At 44.3% G+C, this 24,172-nt stretch overlaps 1 protein-coding gene across 3 annotated transcripts in view; it reads right to left on the reverse strand.

Moving 5' to 3' along the window:
• Nucleotides 1-24,172, reverse strand: part of LOC148533767 (cytochrome P450 2C5-like) — a 109,682-nt gene that overhangs the window by 53,488 nt on the left and 32,022 nt on the right. Inside the window, exons 3-4 of one of the 3 annotated variants that reach the window (XM_088467347.1) lie at nucleotides 14,692-14,706; nucleotides 11,810-11,959 (exon numbers count right to left, since the gene is read on the reverse strand). The exons of 1 other annotated variant lie outside the window; for it this stretch is intronic. In XM_088467347.1, coding sequence (XP_088323473.1) covers nucleotides 11,810-11,959; nucleotides 14,692-14,706 — 165 coding nt within the window. The remainder of the gene's footprint in view (nucleotides 1-11,809; nucleotides 11,960-14,691; nucleotides 14,707-24,172) is intronic. One more of the 3 variants, XM_088467349.1, reaches the window with a different exon arrangement.

Below are 24,172 nucleotides of genomic sequence, written 5' to 3' on the forward strand. Positions count from 1 at the left end.
TAGGGATAGAGCCAGTGTACTCACGGGAAGGCAGCTCCTCCAGAAGTGACAGTCACATGACAACCGGAACCTGAAAGATGCCGCTGCATATGTGACATTTATTCAGTGTCTACATGAGGAGTGTCAACATGGTCAATGTCGGTATTATGAATTTCAGTACTCTTTTCCTGTCTTGTACCCTTGACAATTAATTGACTCTGGGAGTACCACCAACACCTTCTATAAATTCTTCAAATTTGAACTATATTAAATCTATTGTTGGTTACAGTATCTACATATTCTTCTGCAATTCTCTGCCATGTGGAATTACATGATACATACATGTAGGACATCCTTGCAAACATGGTATATTATTTTTCCCATCAGGGTTGTCATCTCTGCTGCCGGGAACTACTGTAAAACAACCTTTTCATGATATGATATGCAAATGTGATCCGTTGCTTTTGCTTATGTTTTTATGAATATTGTGCAGACTGACCTAGGGTCTTTGATTTCTTTTTTGGAGTCAGCCATATTTTCATTCCATCCATGTCTAGACTGTATGTGATGCATCTTTCTAACAATTATAGCATTATTGCCAGACTTCCAGGGAGTGCATATGATTCCTTTTATTTCTTTTCTAATAGAGATGTGCCAGTCCGGTTCTCAGAAAACCAACAAAAAAACAAATTTAGGGGTTCTGAGTTGAACCAAGTCCAAGTTTGGAATCACTTTCCTGGTTTGGATCTTCCCGCGGTTTGGAACTCAGATTTAAAAACCAAACTCAGGTTTCGGATTGCATGCTAACAGGTCAAAATGAAGTAATTTTAGCTGTTTTTTTTATATATTTAGTTATTTACTTATTTAAAAAAATACAGATCCAAATCCAAAATACGAAGATGAATCTGGATCCAAAACTAAAACATGGGGGTCGGCGCACATCTCTATTTTCTAAAGCGATGACTTTAGCCGGGCACAACTTTGACCCAGGGAGCCTGTTCTGAGCCTTCCACTGAATGGATTTGGACGACATCACATAATTTGTACAAAAACTTCACAAAGTGCTAACACTGGATCCCAGAAGACCTAGTAGGGGGTTGGAGGGCCGGTCGGATCTTTCGTTGGTGTATGCTGAGGCAGAAATCTGATCCAGGGAGCCTGTTCGGGGCCTTCCACTGGATGGATTTGGACAACATCACATAATTTGTACAAAAACTTCACAAAGTGGTAACACTGGATACCAGAAGACCTAGTAGGTGGTTGAGGGCCAGTCGGACCTTTTGTTGGTGTACGCTGGGCAGAACTCTGACCCAGGGAGCCTGTTCTGGTCCTTCAACTGGATGGATTTGGATGAACTTAACAGAGTGGTGGCAATTGGTCTGGGATGCCTAATGGAGTGACTGGGATCCCGGTTGGACCTCACGGAGAATTGAACCGGGGACAACTTTGACCAAGGGAGCCTGTTCTGGGCCTCCCACTGGATGGATTTGGATGGCATCACATAATAAAACTTAATAACTTGAAGATTTAAACCCGGGCAATGCCGGATACTTCAGCTAGTACTGTATATAACTGACAATTAAGAAATCCAACTGTTGAGTCTGAATATCAAAGCAATTGAAAAGTTGGATGTATAAATGGCTGAGGGCTCACACACAGCTTTGAGTATTAAGCATTACATTACCCTCTGAGTGCCTGATCAGCACAGAATGGGATTGAAATACCAGCAGCTCAAGAGCCGCCAGTTCAAATCCCAACAGTGATAGGCCGACAGGTGAAGATCCTGACGCCTGGTGGTTAGTATGCTAACCCTCCCCTCTCCCCCCTAACTGTAATCCTCCCTTAGGGGTGCCTAACCCTAACCTCCCCCTAGTGCCTAACCCTAATCTTCCTCCGTGGATGCCTAAACTTAACCCCTCCTCCCCACACCCTAAACCTAACCCGCCCGAGGGGGTGCCTAACTACAACCTCCCCCCCAGTGCCTAACCCTAACCCCCCCTTCCCCTAGCCTATCCCTAACCTTCCCTGGGGGGTTGCCTAACCCTAAGTCCCCCCAGGGGTCCCTAAACCTAACCCCCCACATCCCCGGACTAAGTGTATACTTACCCGGCAGAGAGGACGATCGGTCCGGCATCCTCGGCGTTCCGGCGTCGGGATTAACATAGGCGTCGTATTTCGATGCCTATGTTAAATCTTATGCAGCCACCAGTCTCATAACTTCATCCCGATCAGCACATGAGGGATTGTTTATACTGGTAATTATATCACCAAACTGTGGAGTATGAACTTATATTGATGCACCTGCTTTCTGTCTAATGAGAGACATTGCTGTGTTTTTGCATGGATTTAAAGGCAGCTACTATATAATATGCATGTAACATTTGTCCTGCTTGCAAACTAACTCTGCATGCTTTTGAGTGAACATTTTGCTGACTTACTAACATCAAAAGGTGCCCATACATCTGCGACGGATCGCCGTGATGCAGGGCTGCAATCGGAAATTTCTGTTCGCCATCGAAAATTTCTGATCGCCCACCATTGATGTTCTGCAATCCGTCGGTGGATCGCAGACATTTGACATGTTAAATGTCCGCGATTTGACAATTGCGATAATTTTTTGATTGCGATCGTCAAATCGCCGAAGTCCAACATGTTGGATTTCTGCGATCCTGCGATGCCGGGTAGCAGCATTGCGGGATTGCGGCTATCCATCTCTGATGTATGGGGCCCATTACCTGTGATGAGTGATACACTGTACAGCAGAACAAGAGCTTTATCGCATTGCTTTGCTGGACTGAAAGTGAATTATTAACAAAACATTCCCTACTTAGTATGTATTGAGATTATTAAAGTAAAAAACTTTTTTTTTTTACATATCTTCATTGATATCTGTTTTTAGACAGCACTCCACACATCTATATCTACAGTTTTTAGAATGAGCCTGTTAGCTAGAGTATCAGGCAGGTGCAGGTCTTCAGGATTGCCTGTTAGATGAAATATTAGACAAGTGCAGGTTTCCAGGATTTGCTTGAATGCTGAGAAGCAGGAACAGAAATGTTATGAATCACTGGGAAGATTCACAGTGAGAAAAATTAATCAAGAATAAAAGCTCATCATTAGAGGTGTGAATTGATTGATAAAGAAGCTTTGAGGGGTCTAATAATAAAGAAGCTTTGGGGAGTCAATTGATAAAGAAGCTTTGAGGAATCTGTTCATGAGGAGTCAATTTATAAAGAAGCTTTAAGGACTTGGGGGTATATGACTGGAGTTTGGCCTGATGGCCAAGTTGCAGCCTTGAGAGCTGATGTGTACTTAGTTGGAGTTGTGGTCTTGTGCTCAAGTTGCAGCCTTGAGGACTGAAGTGTATTTGACTGGAATTTGGCCATGTGGCCAAATTGCAGCCTTCAGGGCTGATATGAACTTGGTTGGTGGTAGCCTTGAGGGCTGATGTGTACTTGGCTGGTTGCAGCCTTGAGGGCTGATGTGTACTTGGCTGGTAGCAGCCTTGATGGCTGATGTGTAGCAGGGAATCCACACAGATGCTGAAATATGGCAAAGACTGCTGTGATGTCAATAATTGAAAGTTCACACAGATGCTGAAGTGCAGCAGACTGCTGTGATGTTAATAAGTAGTAAACACAGAAGCTGAAGTGCGGCAGAGACTGCTGATGTAATTAGAGAAAAGTCCACAGTGATTCTGAAGTGCGGCAGAGAATGCTGTGATGTTACTGGCAGAAAGTCCAAACAGATGCTGAAGTGCAGCAGAGACAGTGAGATACATGCTGGACACGAGGAGCTGGAACATACAGAAACGTGAACTCACTCACGGGAACCGGAAGCTACGAACTGAACGCTATAGCCAGAGAACCAGCGGGGGTAAAAAAAGAAGAAGATCCAATTGGTGGAGGGAGGAGGTGATGGAGCAGTAAGGTAGGAGGATCTCATGGAGTAGCATCCAGGCATCCTTGTCTCCTAACACCAGGTGCAAAAGAACCACCTGGAGAACTGATGTCAAACAAGACGTTACGGCGGCTTGTAACAAGAATTCTGTGAAGCACAACTGGAACAGATTGAATAAATACATTGGAACAGAATGCTGGGAAGCACATCTTCAGCAGTCTACAGGGATATACTGGATGCTGGAAAGCACAATTGCAACAAACTGCAGGAATACTGTATACTGGAACAGAATGCTGCAAAACACAACTGGAACAGACCGCAGGAATATTCTGGGAAGCAATGCAGAACCAGGAGCCAGGGTACGGTATCCAATAGATGAAAATATAGTAATGTTCTGCCAGTACTTCCTATTTAATTAGACCATCCTAGGAGCTGTTTGGCTGTAAATGGGAGTTGCTGAATGCCGGTTGCATGTGACACAATCCAAGATTGCAACAACCATAGTCTGGAATAGTGGTTACTGCTGGGAGGACACCAGCCATGATGGGTGAGCCGTAGGCAGCCAGTATGGGTACAAATAGATACTAAGTGACCCGGCTACACCTGGTAACTGTCTGGCATGTGTTATCTACAGTAGTTTGGTGGATCAGTAATTATCCCACCTGCTTCCACAGACAGAAATCCACAATTAAAGATGTGCGCCAGGTTTTGGTTTTGGTTCTAACTCATCGTCGTGTTTTGGTTTTGACAAAACCACCCTCATGGGTTTTGGTTTTGGATCTGTATTTTTTTTAATTGATAAAAACAACTAAAATCACATAATTGGAGCCTGTTTTTGTATTATTAATCTCAATAACATTAATTTCCAGTCATTTTCAGTACATTTTGACCACCTCAGAGTGTTTGCAGAAGCCTGTACAGATTTGTGTGATCTGTGCAGTGCTTCTGTGTTTGTAAAAGTAAATAAAAATAAAAAAAATGTGTGGGGTACCCCCCAAAGGAAAATCAGCACTAGGCTTTTTTGAGCTAGTCCTGGTTGTGAAAATACAGGGGGGCAAGAAACGTAGTGGTTGTCCATATTTTATACAACCAACACCTTTCTAGCAGGGGTGTAATGCTTCAGCAGGAGGACACGCTTCACTGGGTCCCCCTGCCAAAGCATTCAGCACCCTCTACTAGATAACCAAGGCTAGTAATTTCTCAGGAAGTGGGGTTCCCCCATAAAGGAGCCCCTCCTCATGGGGACACCCCAGACTGATAGCCTGGGGCTATGCTCAGCACCCCTGGCGTTGGCAGGTGACGAGTTCATGATGTAATACTGTCTTTTACAGGGTAACTATAGGTCCTGGAAAGCCTATGGAGAACTACTGTACAAGTTCTGTCAAGCTCAGGCTTTAAGGACCAGCTGGCAACTGTAGTACTCCTGTAAAAGAAATATTAAAAACAAGACAAGATACAAACACCGCATATTGTTTTAATTTATTAAACATTCACACACACTCACAGTAAATACTTATCTTCACTCCCTGTAGCCATTCTGTCCTCTTGTCAAGTAGCATCCACGATCGCTGGAAAAAAAATTATTCTCAACTACCCCTTGTGTCATGTCCTCTTTTGTGTATGTAGATATCCAGGGTCTTCTTAAAATAAACAAATTGCGCAAATAAACTGGACACAGTAGTGACCTATATTGTAACTACTACCCCAATGAACAGTAAACGGGAGAATCTCCCATGTAAAACATTGAGGAGAGGCGAGCCCCTGACTCTTCCCCCATTCACATCAATGGTGGAAACCGCTAGGTTATTAGTGGTCATCATCAATGAAGTGCATATATATATATATATATATATAATATGTACAGTATATATACATATAGGTTTATATGGAAATGGGTATGAGATGCTGACGCTTGGGATCCCGGTGGTCAAAATCCTGATGCTGGCATCCCAACAAGGTTAAGTTACTGACACCTGACGGTCGAAATCCTAACCCTCCCCCTCTCCTAATTAACCGTAACCCTCTGTTCCAGGTGCCTAACCTTAAACCTGTCCCCTAGGGCCTAAACCTAACCCACCCCCTCCCCACACCATAAACCTAACCCTCCCCCCATAGTGCCTAACCCTTAACCTTCCCCCTAGTGCCTAACCCCTAACCTTCCCCCTAACCCCGCTGATTACCTTGGGGATGCTGGCGGCTGGGATGCCGACTCCGGGAGTCTGACAAGTGCCAGGATTCCGGCATCGGTATTTTGATTGCTGGCATCCCCTATGTTGGGATACTCAACGTATCCCGTGTATATGTATATGTTCTATCCTGTAAAGACAAGATTTTTTTATTAACTAAAATATTTTTTATTTTAAATTGAATTTGAATTTTTTTATTAACAAGTAAAATTTAAAGCCCGAACCCAGCTCAGGCATGCACATCTGGAAAGCAGTAAGTTAACCCTTACTGCCCTGGTCCAGTATTGCAATTGCAGCTACTGTATTTCTTTTTTTTTTTTTTTTTTTTTAAGGCAACAGCTTATGGATGTTTATGTCCATTAAGTTTGAGATTAAGAGGCTGATTCATAGTTGCACACAATTCGAATGCAATGTTATTGTGCACGTAGTTGAGCAATCATTTGCCACTGCGCATGTGTGAAAAGTTCTGAAAACGAATGTGACGCTTGCATTACAGAGTGTACGCTCATAGATGATACGGGACAGATGGTATCACAATGGGGTGACAGAGCGATGAGCGTTCCTAGGAGGTGGCTAGGAGTGAACATAAAAAATTTCAGTTTCATAGGTGTGTTATGGGAGTGTCCAGGGCGTGTCACCTACAGAGCAGCAACCACAGAGCCGCAGCCATGTTCAGATGGAGAAACGGCATAGTCTCCAGAGGTGGGGCTGCAGCACAGTCCAAAATTCAAATAAAGGAGCCACACCAACTGCCAGTGATGTCTGGCACATTTGGGGTGGCAGTTGGGCTCCCCTATGTGAATGCACATTTGGGGTGGCAGTTGGGCTCCCCTATGTGAATTATAATTTTAAAAGTTTAATGAAAGCCTACACCTAGGATCCTGCTGGTTGTCATATTTGAATGGTGAATTAATGCTGATGTACAAACTACAAACTATTCTCGTGCGGCGTCTACAATAAATGTCAGCGTTTGGTTCACTTTCCTGAAGATTGAAATAAAAAAAACCCACACGCAATTTTTTTTTTTATATTTTGTTATTTTAGTTTCATTTGTTTGATTGGTGGTGTTTTCTGAAAATACAAAAAAATTTGAAAAAAAAAAAATCCTGGGCTGTTTTTTTAAATACCAGGATTCGTGATTGAACATCTCTATCTCGGGGTTGAGTAGTTCAGGCAAAATGCAGAGTGCGGGGAGAACTGCGACGAGGTCCGGAAAAGGAGGTCTAGCACATATGATGGCAGCAGTAGCTGCCCGGTGATGGCACGACATCTCCACTGTGCGTCCCGCTACCGAAAGCCCAACAGACCAGGCTACATTTTTCTGCCCGACTGATCGCGCTGTGATCCCGGAAATCCCAGGATTGGAGGCATCAAAAACCGGGATTGAAATCTCAAAGTGTTTGGGCCAGAATCCTGGTATCCCTCTGATCCCGGGATTGGCCTCACTAGTCGGTACTGTGTAACAAATCAGTGATATTGATGTTGGAATGTGATGAGTGCAAACGCAATACCGCTTGGTTTGGCCTTTTTTTTTATAAAAAGGACGCAAACCATTGGGTTTGCATACTTTTCTGAATTATCTCCCGGTGTCTGCGACATTTGCATATTATCGCATAGCAGCTGCGTACACAGACACCGCAGTGGCACCATTAGCGTACAACTCTGAATCATGCAGTGCAGAGATATCAGGGTATATTTCCTAAAGATCAATTTTGAGTTTTTGGAGTATTTGTTTAGATTTTCATTCAGTTTTACAAATCGTAGATTTACTAAAGGCAAAATTTAAGGTAATATCGAATATAAAACCAAAATCCCGTTCAAAATCGAATATCGGCAAAACATCTGTACTTTTACATAGACAAATATAGGATCCCCTGATGTACTAACATTCCATTTCAAAATCGAACACAAAGGGCCAAATGTAATAGGGTGTCTGTTTTGGTAAATTGCGAGTTTTGTGCTAAATTCGCAATTTTTCACAACTCTTTAATGTAATAGGGTGTCAGTTCATGTAAACTCGCATTTTTTCAGAGTTACTAAAATTCGTCAGTATCAAACTCGCATCCAGATGTTTTCACATTGAAAACAAACAACTCACCCAATATAATACGGTGTCTTTTTTTAGACTTGCAAAAAAAGATAACCAAAAGTCCCCAAATAATAAACCTGCTTCAGGATAGCGAGGATATCCTAAGCAGTCAGATTAACACAGAAACATGCACATATCCATGAGATACGTGCATGTTTCTGTGTGTGCTTATGTAAAAAGTGTTTTTTATTTTTTTAAAAATTGACGTGCAGCCCCCCAAAAGCCTAACCAGCCCCGGGCTTTCTAAAGCCTGTCCTGGTTCTAAAAATACAGAGGACAAAATGCATATGGGTCCCCTGTATATTAAGAACCAGCACATGGCTTTCCTGAGCCGGTCCTGGTGTTGGAAAATCAGGGGACAAAACGAGTAGGGGTCACCTGAAAGTTCCAAAACCAGCACCGAGCTCTTTCTAGCAGGGGGGGGTAATGCAACAGCCAGGGAAAACCTTTCACCGGTTTCCCCAGCCAAAGCATTACCCCTGACCGCTACTCAGTTCAGTCCGGGGATCTCTGGGGAGTTGGGGACCCCCAATAAAGGGGTCCCCCTCTCCAGGGCACCCCAGGCCTAGACTGATAGTCCGGGGCTATCCCCGGCACCCACTACCCTAGGGTAGTGGGTGCCGGGTTGATAGAGTTTAGTGGAAATTAAAGGGTTAAATATTCTCTTTAGTCATGGAACTAAACATATCAGCAAGCCTCCCCCGCATGCTGGTATTTGGAGAATCACAAATACCAGCATGCGGGGCATTATGGGCCTGCTGGCACTTGTAGTTCCACAACTAAAGAAATACGTAAAAAACATAAACACACCGTGAAAGTAAAAGTTTATTATTACATATATTCACACTCACACTCACTATCACACATACTCGCCTAGTATCCGTAGTAATCCATAGCGTAGTTCACGTCCGCTTCGTTTCCTGTAGGCATCCAAAGGGTTAAAATAACAAACCAGAAAAAAGCCGAACCATGCCGGATTGAGTGTATGTGGAAAGCCGTGCTGGGATCAAGTGGCTGATCCCAACATCGGCATAAGAAGAGGAGACACATCAGCGTCCGGTGCTGGGATGCTATTTCTGCTTCCAGCGCCAGGAAGCATAGGTGGCGGGTAGCCGGTGCTGGGACAGAGTATCTGTTCCCAGCGCCGGTCAATAGTCTGGCACGGTGGGCAGGACTTGGCTCTGAGTGCGGACTTACTGTAGCCCGTCACCTGGTAGCCTTGGTGCAGCGGCGGCAAGTGGTTGGCTCTGGCCACGAGCCAAAAAAGGCTCGCGGGCCAGCAGCCAATAGGAGGCAGACGCGATGAGCCAATTGCAGCTCGCCGCGTCATAGCCCCGCCCACTCGTGGCATCTTGTATCAGACGGGAAAAGTCAGTCCGGCAGCAGAGAGGGAGGAGACAAGACCTCCAGAAGAGAAGAGCGTTGCGGCAGAAGTTCCGGCGTCCGCATAAGAGGCAAGAAGATGCCGCTGTCACAGAAAACAGGCGGCACCGGCTGGAAGAAGAGAAGAAGAGGCGGCGCCGCTGGCCAGGATGGGCCAGCAGCCGAAGAATGCGGCTGAGGACCGGAGAGGACTGCGGGGGTGGAAAGTGTAAGAAGCTCCCCCCGCAGCCTCTTCCACCGTACCGGTAGGCGGCCTTGGGCCACTGGTATTTAGCCCCTCTCTAGACCACCAAGGTTGTCGGGCACCTTTTACGGTGTGTGTTTGTGTTTTTTTACGTATTTTTTTAGTTGTGGAACTACAAGTGCCATAATGCTCTGCATGCTGGTATTTGTGGTTCTCCATGTTTGATATGTCAGATTTTCCTTCAGATATGAACGATTTTTTACATCGTTATCGTTCAGTTCTGAAGAAAAATCTGACCATGTGTATGCACCATTAGGAGTGGGAGCTGCCGCCAAGAAAAGAAGAGAGGCGCCCACCGGAGCCATTGAAAACTCATTCACAACTGCGTACGCAGACTATACACAAGAACAAGGTACATCAACTGCTAGGGTAGCCCTATGAATACGCAGTCTGGCTGTGGCAGTAGCAACGCAGGCGCCATGTTTCACTACGTACACGATCGCAGCTGACAACAGAAACACACCCCAAAAACGGCCATGACACGCTTGCGTTTTTGCTGAAATCAAGAAACACTTGAGGATTTGCGCACATCTCTAATAAAAGGGACCCAATCATGTAGTTCACTGTGGCTGTAGGAATTATGGGCCTCATTCAGAGATGGAAGTACAGTAGTGCACATCACTCCTGCGTCTTTGGGTTCCCAGCATCCAAATGGTGACAGGCTGAAGCTTAGACAGGCTGAAGCTTACCTACCTTTATGTGTTCCTCTCTGGGAGCAGCCGGAGAGAAGAAGCAGGTGGGAAGTGATGGGGGTGGGGCCGGTTGATTTGCATTTGGGGGTGGGACCAAACAACATGATGATTATTATATAATCCCCGCGGATCTGCCCATTCAAGGTAAGTTTCTCCACATTTTTCCCATGTCTCTAGGAAGTGGGTGGGATGCCGGAGGTGTGTCTACTCTTCCGAGGGGGTGGGAGGCTACACAAAAAATCTGGAGCCTCCCGCAAGTTCTGGGAGGGTAGGCTACTCTACTGTGTGTGCATGCACAGGCACCCCACCATACACAAGCCAGAATTAGAGGAACCACAGCAGCTTCTTGCATGTGGTATATTTTGACCAATAGGAATACGTAAGAAAGTGTTTGTTGATTTGTATTTCTATTTCATTCGATTTAATATTTGATTTCGTTGGTGAATTTATGTTTGATTTTGAAATGGACACTCAAAACCGAACAAGAACCACTATTCCGAATCAAATTTGATTTTGAAATTGAATTTAAAAATCGAATCTTAGTAAATGTGGGATTTTGACAGTGAAAACGAATGTTGATTTCATTCAATTTCAGTCGACCAGAGAATCAAATGCAAAATCAACCTTTAGAAAATTTACCCCATAGTATGGGGAGGTGAGGTTATGTACTGTGGACAGGCAGAGTAGTGATGTAGTGTGGGGATGTAGTGCAGTGATATAGTGGGCCACCACATTCTCCCCAGCACACCAGGGAGAACTCTGTTACACTCAGTGTCGGACTGGGACATGAAGGGCCCTCCGGGGGGAAGCAGTGTCAGGGGCCCATACTTAAAGGGTGTGGTCATCCACCAGAGGGGGTGTGGCTAGCCACCACAGATGCTTGGCTAACCAATAGGCAAATCTTGATGTAGTTTCTATAGAAGGGAACCAAGCCTCCATGCTGATCAGTGTTCCTGGTAACTGACCATCTAAAAGAGTAAAAATCTATAATTTGAGGTCTGGAACCTGATGGGGGTAGGCCCACAGGCAGTGGGGCCCACTGGGGATTTCCCCTGTACTCCTGTGGGCCAGTCCAACCCTGGTTGCACTGATCACACCCCTTGTGGCAGCTCCAGGCCCATGTGGACCTTAAGCTGGCCCTGTCAATGTTTTATTACATGTATAATTTATGTGTGTGTGACTCTATGACATCATTAGGAGCAGACATAGGAATGGCGCACTTGCGCAGATCATGGCTCTCAGCGATGCCAATGCTGCATTTGCTCTAGAACAATCAAGTCTTAGGTGCATTCAAGAACTGAATAGGGTGGAAAAGTAAAATAAAGCAGCCACTCACCTTTGTAAGAGTTTATCTTTTCCACTAAATAAGCACCTTCTTCTGCAATCCTGTTTTCTATTGCTCCCTTCCCCATCCCAAAATCTCGTAACGTTGTAAGAGTGAACCGTCTCATCACTTTCCAGTTTTCATCGTGAGCAAAAATAATTCCTGGGTGGAAGCAACAAATATTTTTCAATATTTAAAGTTCATAAGAAGAAAACACTGATACATGGTGTTACAAGCGGTTCATTCCGAGAGACAGTGCCACCACCACCCCCGCCCAAAATAAAAAACTGTTTATGCAAACACCACTGACAACACTTAGACAAACTAACAGATTATGGCCCTCATTCAGAGCCGTATGCTCTGAGCAGAGCGCACGCTCTGAATGAGGGCCGGGCTCCATTTTCATGGAGCGTCCTCCTGGACGCTCGTATAGCTGTGGGTCACCACCCACAGGCTATACGAGCGTGCATTGTGATGGTCGCGATGGTCGAGACCATCGCGACCATCGAATTTGCGAGCCGGAGCCTGCTGTTGAAGTTTTCAACCGCAAGCTCCGGAGTGATTTTGGCTCTATCAGAGCCAAAATCACTCCCACTGACATCACTAGTGATGTCAGTGGGCCGGCTTCTGACGGGAGGCGTTCCCGTGGGAACGACCCCGTCAGGGAGGCACGCCCCCGGCACGCCCACCAAAGGGGGCGTGCTGTCAATCAACATTGACAGCACACCCCCTTTGATCGGACACAACGAGCGAAGGACTTTCCTTCGCTCGTCGCGTCTGGCGCATGCGCTCGACGGAGCTCCCTCCGTCGTGCGCATGCTCAGTCCATAACATCGACCCACTTGCGAGCGGACAGCCGCTCGCGAGTGGGTCTGAATCAGGCCCTATATATGTCAGAGAGGACGGAAATACATGAACTTGACATCCAGGCGATCTGGATGCCAGCTCTCAGAATGCTGGGGCCGGGAAAACCTGATACAAGCCAGAATCCCAGTGCCAGCATCCCGACGGTAAGTATTGGGATAAGGAGGAGTGTTGGATTAGGGTTAGGGTTAGACACTAGGGGGACGGTTAGGATGAGGCTGCGGGGTGGGGTTAGGTTAGGTTTAGGGGTAGGGTTAGGGTATTTAATGGCAGGTGTGGGTATTCTAACCCTGTCAGGATGCTGCCGTCTGGATTTTGATCATTGGGATCATGAACGCCGGCATCCTGCATCCAACCCTCATGGGGAGCTCCACACACCAAGCACAAATTACTGAGGGGTCTATTTACTAAGCTTTGTTAGGAGATAAAGTGAACGGTGATAAGGTACCAGCCAGTCAGCTCCTAATTGTCACATCACAGGCTGTGTTTGAAAAATGACAGTTAGGAGCTGATTGGCTGGTACCTTATCATCGTTCATTTTACCTCCTAACAAAGCTTAGTAAATAGACCCCTGAGTTTGTCAGTAACTTCTTAAAAACTTATATAGTACACAACATATCTGAAAAGTGAATCTTTATTATGGCGCTGAGGTTGCTGTTGGTAGCAGTTGAATATATTATGTTACAGTAATACCATCCCATGAATGAAAAAAAAAATTACATACTGTGACAATTTTTACTGTGAATCAACAGACTTCAGTGCAAATTATTGTATAATTCTCTTCATCTAAATTATCAGAATTGCTATAACTGTGGGTTAAATTATCCACCTGAAAATGAACAACTTTACATTTCCGATATACAATACTGTATCTAATATTTTTAAAACTTAACAAAGGCTTTCAGAGACCATGTTTCTGATTCATGTGCTGTTTCTCACAAAATAAAATTGAGGACCAAGGTTGAAACTTACAAGGAATCAAGTTTGACTTCTATTGCAAATCACTGAACATCGCTGGCGGTTTGCAGGCTTTAAAAACAATATTTACTTTTCTTCATAATTGAGCGTCAGCTGAAAATTTCGGCCATACCCATTTTTTTTTTGTCTAAAATCCCATCGGATTGGCCCCTTACCAATAAACTACGCAGTCGAATGGACATCTGAATGTGACAAAAAGTTATGAAAATTAGAAAATGTCAATCACTTCCTATCTTGTCCTGTTTGTAGAAGCAAACACACATCACTTTGTCATCACAAAACGCTTATAAAACGAGCCAAACTGCAGGGTTGTCTTAACAGTAGTGTGGGCCCTGGGCAAAGCAATGCACTGGGGCCCCTATCCACCGATTCACGGCAAAAACATTTAAATGGTCAATAAAATTAAACCCTCCTGCATGCCCATCAGACCTCCCACACATGCAGAGAGACTCTGTCTGACTGGTCTGAAGCCGGCGGATGAAGTGAAAGTGGGACTGAGGTCAGAATACAGTGCACTGGCGGCCGGCTTATAAAAATATCACAAATTTATCAACTGACCGGTACTGCAGGGGGGCAGGTTGGCAGGCCCCTATAAGCTTCGGGCACTTGGGCAACTGCCCAACAAGCCCAATGGAAGAGATGGACCTGCCAAACCGTCCTAACATGTGCACCGTAGTGGCTTCAGGGGGCAGGAGTTTGCACTAGGTGAGAAGAGAGAGTTTGCAGTTTGCTGGAGTTTTTTGGAAAAGTTTGGAGGATTTCTTGGTTGCAATTTTTGCTTTTTTTGTCTATTTCTCAGTTTGTCTTATTTTTTGTCAGTTTTCTATTTTTCATTTCTGTCTTGTCTTTACTTTTCCTCTTTCCTGCCCACCTTTTTTTCGCTTTGTTTGGTACCCTCCAACTTTACTCCCTTCACCTACGAGCCCCCCCCATCATACTGCTGCTCCGAGCTTGGAGGGCACAATGCGTACGGGCTTCCCACCTTCACGACTATGTCTCACTCTATTTTCTTAAACCCCTCAGCATCTGATGCTCTTGTTCTCTCTTTAAACCTCTACCTACACCCTCTTACCCAGTGCCCGCAATAAACAGATGGAAGTGGCGATTTAAAGGTCATGTGTTATTAAATTTGGATATAATTGTTACTACTATTTTTTTGGTAGCATAGATAGCACTGCAGGACACCAGACCTTACCATAACTAAATCAGGTAACCAATCCGGAAGCACCAGGACACCATCCTTAACCACAATTGAAACTAACCAAACAGAAGGCACCCAGGACACCATTCCTTACCACAATTGAATCATGCAACTCCTGGCTTTGCTCTGACCCCTCTATATAGGTGGTACCATGCATTTCTGCCTGTATCCTAGTCGGGGGGGTGTCCTTGGATTCACTAGTGCCACTATGTTGGCTGTTCCACAGTTGCCCCCCACCTTGACTGCGACCTATCATGCCTCTAGTGAGCCTACCAGCTGTGAGTTAAATGACTCTAGGCCGGCCTCTGTTAGCTGTACTCCATCTGCCCTGTAGTGGTATTTAATTGTGCTTGATTATGCTACCTCCTTCTGAAACAATGAACTTACCAACTGCTGCATTGATTTTCCTACCTGATATATCTAGCACATAAAGCACATCTTAGATTTCTGTGGCTTCAGTTTTAGTGATTAATTTCAAGCGGGGAGTGACGGTCCCAACTTCTGTAGCTGTAACCACTTAATTCCATTACATTTGATTGTTAAAGGATCACATGTGTTCAATATAGTGAACCACTCTTTATTACAACTGAAAGGACTTGTGCACATGAGTCAATATACCAACAATCTTTTCTGTGACTCTCAAAGCTGACTTATCTTTGCGGCTGCACTTCTTACTTTGTGCAGCATTCCCATTTTTCAGTTCACTTTCAGATGTTTTGTGTCCTATTTTATGACATACCTAACACTTGTATTTTAATTTTCTGAGCTTCTCACTTTTAGTGTGTAATGCAGCATTTAACTCAACTGGCACACATTCTTTGAACTGTAACACAGTTTTCCTGGCAATTTCTGTAGTTATCTTGGCTGTGTAAGCCTCTAAAACTACTCAAATTCAGGTGTTAAGTTCTGTAGCATTGCCATGGTGATCTCCTCATCATCGACTTGGACTCCTACTGTTGTTAACTGCTGGGATATGGACATCATTTTGTTAATGCAGTCACTCGTACTTGTGCATTCACTCAACTTGGCATTATACTCATCAGATTAATTCTTTTCATTAGACCCTTATCTTCATATGCTGCCTGCAGGGCTATCGGGATGTTATTATCTAACATTTTCCCATGCATAATAGAATAAATGTGACACTTAAGCCTATTGTTCCCATGGCTTTTTTCTTTGCGGCTGCACTTCTTACTTTGTGCAGCATTCCCATTTTTCAGTTCACTTTCAGATGTTTTGTGTCCTATTTTATGACATACCTAACACTTGTATTTTAATTTTCTGAGCTTCTCACTTTTAGTGTGTAATGCAGCATTTAACTCAACTGGCACACATTCTTTGAACTGTAACACAGTTTTCCTGGCAATTTCTGTAGTTATCTTGGCTGTGTTAGCCTCTAAAACTACTAAAAGGAAATCAAATTCCGGTGTTAAGTTCTGTAGCATTGCCATGGTGATCTCCTCATCATCGACTTGGACTCCTACAGTTGTTACCTGCTGGGATATGGACATCATTTTGTTAATGCAGTCACTCGTACTTGTGCATTCACTCAACTTGGTATTATACTCAGATTAATTATTTTTATTAGACCCTTATCTTCATATGCTGCCTGCAGGGCTATCCACATGTCATTAGCTAACATTTTCCCATGCATATTAGAATAAATGTGATGTTCAACACTTAAGCCTACTGTTCCCATGGCTTTTTCTATACCATCTGGGCTTGGATTGTCATCTGGATCAACAGTAACTTTCCTTAACCTCTCATGCTTTAGATGCATTTAAATTGCAAACTTCCATGTGGTGTAATTCTCTGAACCTTTCATCTTAATGAAACCCATCAAGGATGCAGTTCCTCTGTACATGCTTGTCTGGTTAACTTTAGTGATATTTTGTGTTGACACGCTGTGTTGACACTCTTTGTTGACAGATAAATGGAGGTTGATCCTGCTCCAAAAATAATCACATGCAAACAATGCAAAAACCAAAAGTACCCTAGACTATCATACAGTTGGTGGTGCTCCCCTGAGGAAATTGACAATAAAATCACAAAGGGTGTCCCTGACTAGAAAGTAACCTCTTTTTGGGGGTACTCTTCTATATTTGTTTTTGTTCAAATGTAACCTTTATTAAATATATTGTACATTAAAAATTAAGATAATACAATTGTCTCCCTTTATGTGTCTCAATAAAAATATATTTTTAATAACAATATCTACTCCTAGGGGTAAATTTATGAATCAAGTCTGATACAGTTTTTTTTTTCAGCTGGATTAGCATCGCCAAAACTCGAGTGATTTGAAGCTCCTGAAACTCACAAATTTACAAAGAAGTGAGTTTAGCTGAGAGTGAGTTTTCTGATGGTGAAGTAGATTGTGATTTCTCCCCCAACTAGCAAGTTTTGAAGGAGATTACTCACCTATGATTGCAGTGTCTTCTCTCTGCCAAACTCTCCCAAACAAGCAGCCTGCACATATTAGTGAGATATGTGAAGGATGCTTGTGTTATACCTGTAAAATAAATTATATAGTGTGTCCCCCCCCCAAAAGCATAACCAGCCCCGGGCTGCTCAGCCAGTCCTGGTTCCTACAATTACAGGGGAAAAAATTAGTAGGGTTCCCCTGTAATTTAAGAACCAGCACCTGGCTTCAGGGTCAGTGCTGGTTTTAAATATAGGGAGGAAAAAAAAGCATCGGGGTCCCCCTATATTTAAAACCAGCACCGGACCCAAACAGACCAGGGCGTAATGCAACAGCTGGGAGACCCTATCACCTGGTCTCCAGGGCCAAAGCATTAACACCCCATGCCAGTCAGCCCAAGCCGGGATCTCAGGGGAGGTGAGGAACTCCCAAGGAGGTGTCCCCACTCTCCCAAAACCCCAGGCTTAGTCTGAAGCCTGGGGTTCTTTCCCGTACCCCTGGGCTGTGGGTAGAGGGGTAATAATATGGAAAATAGTTCAAAACTATTGTATTTTACAGTGGAACTAAAGGTGCCAGCATGTCTGCCCTTTTGCACTCATAGAAGTGTTAGCAGGCGGCCGACACCCGTACCCCCACTGTATAATAAATAGTTAATAAAACACAGTACACACTCACCGTCTAAAGTACAACTTTATTACATTCACCTACCTCACACATACTTACTTGCTACCAAATGTTCACATCCGCTTCTCCTGGAGAATCCAATGGGAGTACCTGTAAAAAAAGATCCCATACTCACCTACATCCTGGCGCTGCTCTCCATAGCATCCCTAGGTCTTGGCAAAAAAAAAAATGAGCGACCCGACCAGACACTTACATTAGCGGTGTATTTTAGGAACCAGGACTGGCTGAGCAAGTCGGGGCTGGTTATGCTTTTGGGGGGGGGACCCTACATATTTTTTTTTTAACAAATTAATCCTTCATTTACTATTTACAGGCAGAAACATACATGGATCACAGTGATCTGTGTATGTTTCTGCCAAACTCGCAGATCACAGGCAGGTGAATTGATTTCACAAATTTTTACAGGAGTATTGTCCATTCTCATGAGAGTTTAGAAACTCTCATCTTGGTAAATTCCTGAATCCTATCTTCACTAGTGAAAAGTTATTCGAGTTTGGCCGATGGTGAAGTGAAGGGAGTTGACTAACTCTCCAGTATTTTCCCATAAAAAAGGAGATTTCTCTCCTGAGTTTGACATTAGTAAATTTGTGAGTGGAAAAAAATGCCCAAACTCTCCAGAGATTGCTAACTCGACCAGACTCGATTCTTAGTAAATTTACCCCCTATACTCAAAAGAGTCCAGTATAAGAAATGTCACCCTCTCACTTATTATTTTTTGGTGGAGGTATGGTTGACAAATTGTTAAAAATGCCAACCGGGTGAAAATATTATCTCCTTGTGGCTATAAACAATATAAGGTCATCAATACCATTAGCCACAAGCTTCTTATGCACAGGAATGTTCACAAAATAATTATGTGAAATAAAATAACTAATTTATACAGACTCTCAATTGTATAATCACAATAGAAACACAGGTCAGATAATCCAATAGCTCACCAGCAGGGTCTCTGACACAGGCGACATCCAAGTTACAGAATTTATACCATTAACCCTTGAGAGTTGGGTTAGTTTAGACAATAAAACACCTCTCTATCTGTCAGAACAATCTTCCTCTTGTTCTTATAGTGTCCACACAACAAAAATTCAAATAGTTATAAGTATCACTGTATCTAGCTTTTAAGGATTAGTGTAAATTCGCATGTTAGCGAGGAAACAGATTAATCAGCATGTATTATACCCTCCACAGCCATCTTTTATTGAGACACAAAAAGGGAGACAATTGTATTATCTTACTTTTTAACCACTTGCCTGGCATAGTCGTATCTGATAGACCAGTCAGAAATGGCCACTGGGCGGCTGCGGGAAGCTAATCTTCCCACAGCCGCGTATGTCAGAGGGACTTCCTGGTCCCTCTACACCAGCGGCTGCCTCTCCAGCGTGTCCCAATCACTGCCGGCCACAGTGATCAGGCACCCGGACCCACCCCCCTTCCAGCGCACTGGCATCCATAATAGCAGCAGCCATGGCTCCTGTAGCCGCGGCTGCTGCTGAGTCCCGATCACTGTGGCCAGCAGTGATCGGGATGCCGGCATCACCCCCCACGGTGTGGCTGCAGGGCAGCCGATACCTCACCTCCTGCCGGTTCCATCCGCCCTGCCATGTGTCTCCAGCTGGCGCCATCTACCTCTCCACGCAGCCGTCACTCCTCAATGAAAAGCAGCAGCCACCGCTCCTACAAGCTGGCCACGGCTGTTGCTGTAACCACCCGGCCTCGCCTACTACGCTCAGTTGCTTTCTCGAGGGCAGCTATATCCTCCTGGCCGGGGGCAACACCACCTCCTCATTCCTTCCGGCCAGGAGCAGCTCTGCCTCTTCTGCCTCCCTTGTACCTGATCACTGCTGGCCACAGTGAACGGGCAATAAAGAGTCACACAATATATATATGCAGTGTGTATATATATAAATGCAGTATATATATATATATTAGGGGTGTGCACCGGCCACTTTTCGTGTTTAGTGTTTTGGTTTTGGATCTGGATCTTTCTTCGTGTTTTAGATCTGGATTGGTTTTGCCAAAACCACCCTTCCGTGTTTTGGGTTCTGGGTTTTGTATTTTTTTTTAAAAAAAGCATAAAAACAGCTAAAATCACAGAATTTGTGTGTTTTTCTGCTCCTATGCTATTATTAACCTCAATAACCTTAATTTCCACTCATTTCCAGTCTATTCTGAACACCTCACACCTCACAATAGTGTTTTTATATCCAAAAGGTTGCACCGAGGTAGCTGGATGACTATGCTAAGAGATACGAGTGGGCGGCACAAACACGTGGTCCATCTAGGAGTTACACTGCAGTGGCAGACAGGATGGCAGTTTGAAAAACTAGGCCCCAAACAGTACATAATTCAAAGAAAAAAAGAGGTGCAAGATGGAATTGTCCTTGGGACCTCCCACCCTTATGTTGTATAAACAGGACATGCACACTTTAACAAACCAAACATTTCAGCGCCAGGGTCTGCCACACGACTGTGGCTGAAATGATTGGTTCGTTTGGGCCCCCACAAAACAAGCTGGCAATTAATCTGTCCCTGCACAAACTGGCTCTACGGAGGCAAGATGTCGTCCTCATCCTCCTCATCCACCGATTCCTCACCCTCTTCAGTGTTGTGTACATCCTCATCCTCACAGAGTATTAATTCGTCCCCGCTGGAATCCACAACCACAGGTCCCTCTGTACGTTCAGGAGGATGGTCTCCCTGGAAGAGTTGATAATTCATTTTATGAACATCATTTTGTGGAAGCAACCTCCTACGCCTTTCGCTGACAAGGTTCCCGGCTGCACTAAACACTCTTTCGGAGTACACACTGGAGGGGGCGCAACTCAGATAAAATAGAGCCAGTTTGTACAGGGACCTCCAAATTGCTTCTTTTACCGCCAGTACAGGTACGGACTGTCTGACATGCCTACTTGGATGTTGTCACCGATGTAATCCTTTAACAGACAGACACACGCTTGTCGCTGCTGCTTTAAGGATGCATGTGCGGCTACAGCCCACACATTTCACAAAGACAGAAAAAAAAAGAATATTTTTATTGTTTGTGGAGTGCACTTTGAGGGTTACACCACCCTTTAACAGACAGACGCATGCTTGTCGCTGCTGCTTTAAGGATGCAGGTGCGGCTACAGCCCACACATTTCACAAAGACAGAAAAAAAAGAAGAATATTTTTATTGTTTGTGGAGCGCACTTTGAGGGTTACACCACCCTTTAACAGACAGACGCATGCTTGTCGCTGCTGCTTTGAGGACAGTATCATATGCAGTGACAGTAGACTTGTCAGAAATTGTTGGCACGTCCTTCTGTCTGGACCAGATGTCCAAACCGGCCCTTGACTTATGACACAGGCGCACGCTTGACGCTGCTACTGTGTTGATGCAAGTGCGGCTACATCGCACACAAGTCACAAACACATAAAAAAAATAGTTTTTTATTTTTTAGAGCACTTTGAGGGTTACACCACCCTTTAACAGACAGACGCACGCTTATCGCTGCTGCTTTGAGGATGCAAGTGCGGCTACAGCCCACACAATTCACAAAGACAGAAAAAAAAGAAGAATATTTTTATTGTTTGTGGAGCGCACTTTGAGGGTTACACCACCCTTTAACAGACAGACGCACGCTTGTCGCTGCTGCTTTGAGGATGCAAGTGCGGCTACAGCCCACACAATTCACAAAGACAGAAAAAAAAGAAGAATATTTTTATTGTATGTGGAGCGCACTTTGAGGGTTACACCACCCTTTAACAGACAGACGCACGCTTGTCACTGCTGCTTTAAGGATGCAGGTGCAGCTACAGCCCACACATTTCACAAAGACAGAAAAAAAAATAAGAATTTTTTTATTGTTTGTGGAGCGCTCTTTGAGGGTTACACCACCCTTTAACAGACAGACGCACGCTTGTCGCTGCTGCTTTGAGGATGCAGGTGGAATCTAGATGGGATTTGGAACCGGGGACACACTACCTCCACCAATTGTCTAAATCCCACTGCACTAAAGGCGGATTCCGGACGCACGTCTAACACCAACATAGCAGTCAAGGCCTCAGTTATACGTTTTGCTTCAGGATGACTGCTGTCGTACTTCATCCTCATCGCTAGGGACTGTTGGAGGGTCAATTGTTTAGTAAAAGTAGTGGTGTTCCTACTTCCTCTCTGGGATGATGAACAACTCCCAGCAGCAGCAACAGCACTAGGAGGAAGTGGTTCTTGATCTTTCCCTATTTTATTTTTATCGGAGAAAGTTTGGTCCTCCATTTAAGTTATATTGATATATACGTGCGGCTAAGGCGCACACAAACACAGAAAATATTTTTCTATTTTTGCTGGAGAGTAGTGCACTTTGTGGGTTACACCACCCTTTAAGAAATGAGCCAGCCGGCTCTTTACTTATGGGACACAGGCGCACGCTTGGCGCTGCTCCTTTGTTGATGCACGTGCAGCCACAGTGCACACAATTCACAAACACAGAAAATATTTTTATTTGGTTTGGACTGTACTTTGGGGGTTACAGCACCCTTTTACGGTCAAGCCAGCCGGCCCTTTACTTAAGACACAGGCGCACGCTTGGCACTACTTTGTTGATGCACGTGCGGCTACTGCGCACACAGGCCCTCATTCAGACCCACTCGCAAGCGGGCGCACGTACGTTAGGCGTACGTACAAAATTATTTAAATTCAATGGCTCGCTCGTATTTTCGTTCGCATCTAAAATTCCTCCCTAAACTCAGGCGACCCCTCCTCTAACTAACGAGCGTGCGAAATAGCGAGCGTACATCCCCGAAGTGGCTTGAAGGGAACGCACGCACAAGTATAAACCGGAAGTGGCCTTGTCAGATGTCGATTACCTGCTCCTTTATTCTGCCTACCTCCATCAATCGTATCATGCCAATCAATGTATCAATTAGCTTAATTGTTTTTTTTTTTTCAACACAATGCAAGAAACTTTACTCTTGTCTGTGTTTGTGTTTACCCGCAGAATACGTACGGGTGGAACATTCGCTTTTATTGTTCACAAAACATGTGAACCACAATTAAACAATTGTTCTATTGCTGTGGATCCCCGCATATTTCCTGGGGTTCATTTCTTTTTGTAAATTTGCTTACGCATGTCACTGCATCAAGCCTATCATAACTCTCCAGAGATTTCTGGCCCTGTTGAACACATGACTCATACACTAACCAATAAAATTGCTCCTGTTAATTTCCAAAATACATTAGCCAATCAGAAATTTTTTGCACACTTTATCAAAAATGTTTTGTATGAAAAACTCCATTGCCATCATGAGAGCCTCCGCATTCACCAGGCGCGAGCTGCTGGTGCTTACGGAGGTGATGGATCGCCGTATCACCAGCCAGCCTCCACCCATCACCAACCGGCAGAAGCACTCCGCGTATGCGGAGGCACGGTCCCGCCTGCGGTCCTTAGGTTCACGCCGCAACATCGGGCAGCTGGAGCGCAGGTGGTCAGACCTGCAACGGCGAACGCCCCGCTTGCTGGCATGCTTTCGCATGCAGATACTGGAAAGTAAGTGTTATGTATTGTGGTTTTCATGTTTGTGTTTGTGGGGCAAACTGCGTGTGCATGTTTTCCTGTCTGTCCTATTTATTATTTGTCCTCATATCTGCCTGTGCATGTTTTCCTGTCTGTCCTATTTATTATTTGTCCTCATATCTGCGTGTGCATGTTTTCCTGTCTGTCCTATTTATTATTTGTCCTCATATCTGCCTGTGCATGTTTTCCTGTCTGTCCTATTTATTATTTGTCCTCATATCTGCGTGTGCATGTTTTCCTGTCTGTCCTATTTATTATTTGTCCTCATATCTGCGTGTGCATGTTTTCCTGTCTGTCCTATTTATTATTTGTCCTCATATCTGCGTGTGCATGTTTTCCTGTCTGTCCTATTTATTATTTGTCCTCATATCTGCCTGTGCATGTTTTCCTGTCTGTCCTATTTATTATTTGTCCTCATATCTGCCTGTGCATGTTTTCCTGTCTGTCCTATTTATTATTTGTCCTCATATCTGCGTGTGCATGTTTTCCTGTCTGTCCTATTTATTATTTGTCCTCATATCTGCGTGTGCATGTTTTCCTATCTGTCCTATTTATTATTTGTCCTCATATCTGCGTGTGCATGTTTTCCTGTCTGTCCTATTTATTATTTGTCCTCATATCTGCGTGTGCATGTTTTCCCTCTATTTCTGTTTTTTTCATTCTACTCCTATTTGCAT

Source organism: Taudactylus pleione, unplaced genomic scaffold (genome assembly GCF_031769625.1).
Source record: "Taudactylus pleione unplaced genomic scaffold, aTauple2 ptg000070l, whole genome shotgun sequence".
Taxonomy (NCBI): domain Eukaryota; kingdom Metazoa; phylum Chordata; class Amphibia; order Anura; family Myobatrachidae; genus Taudactylus; species Taudactylus pleione.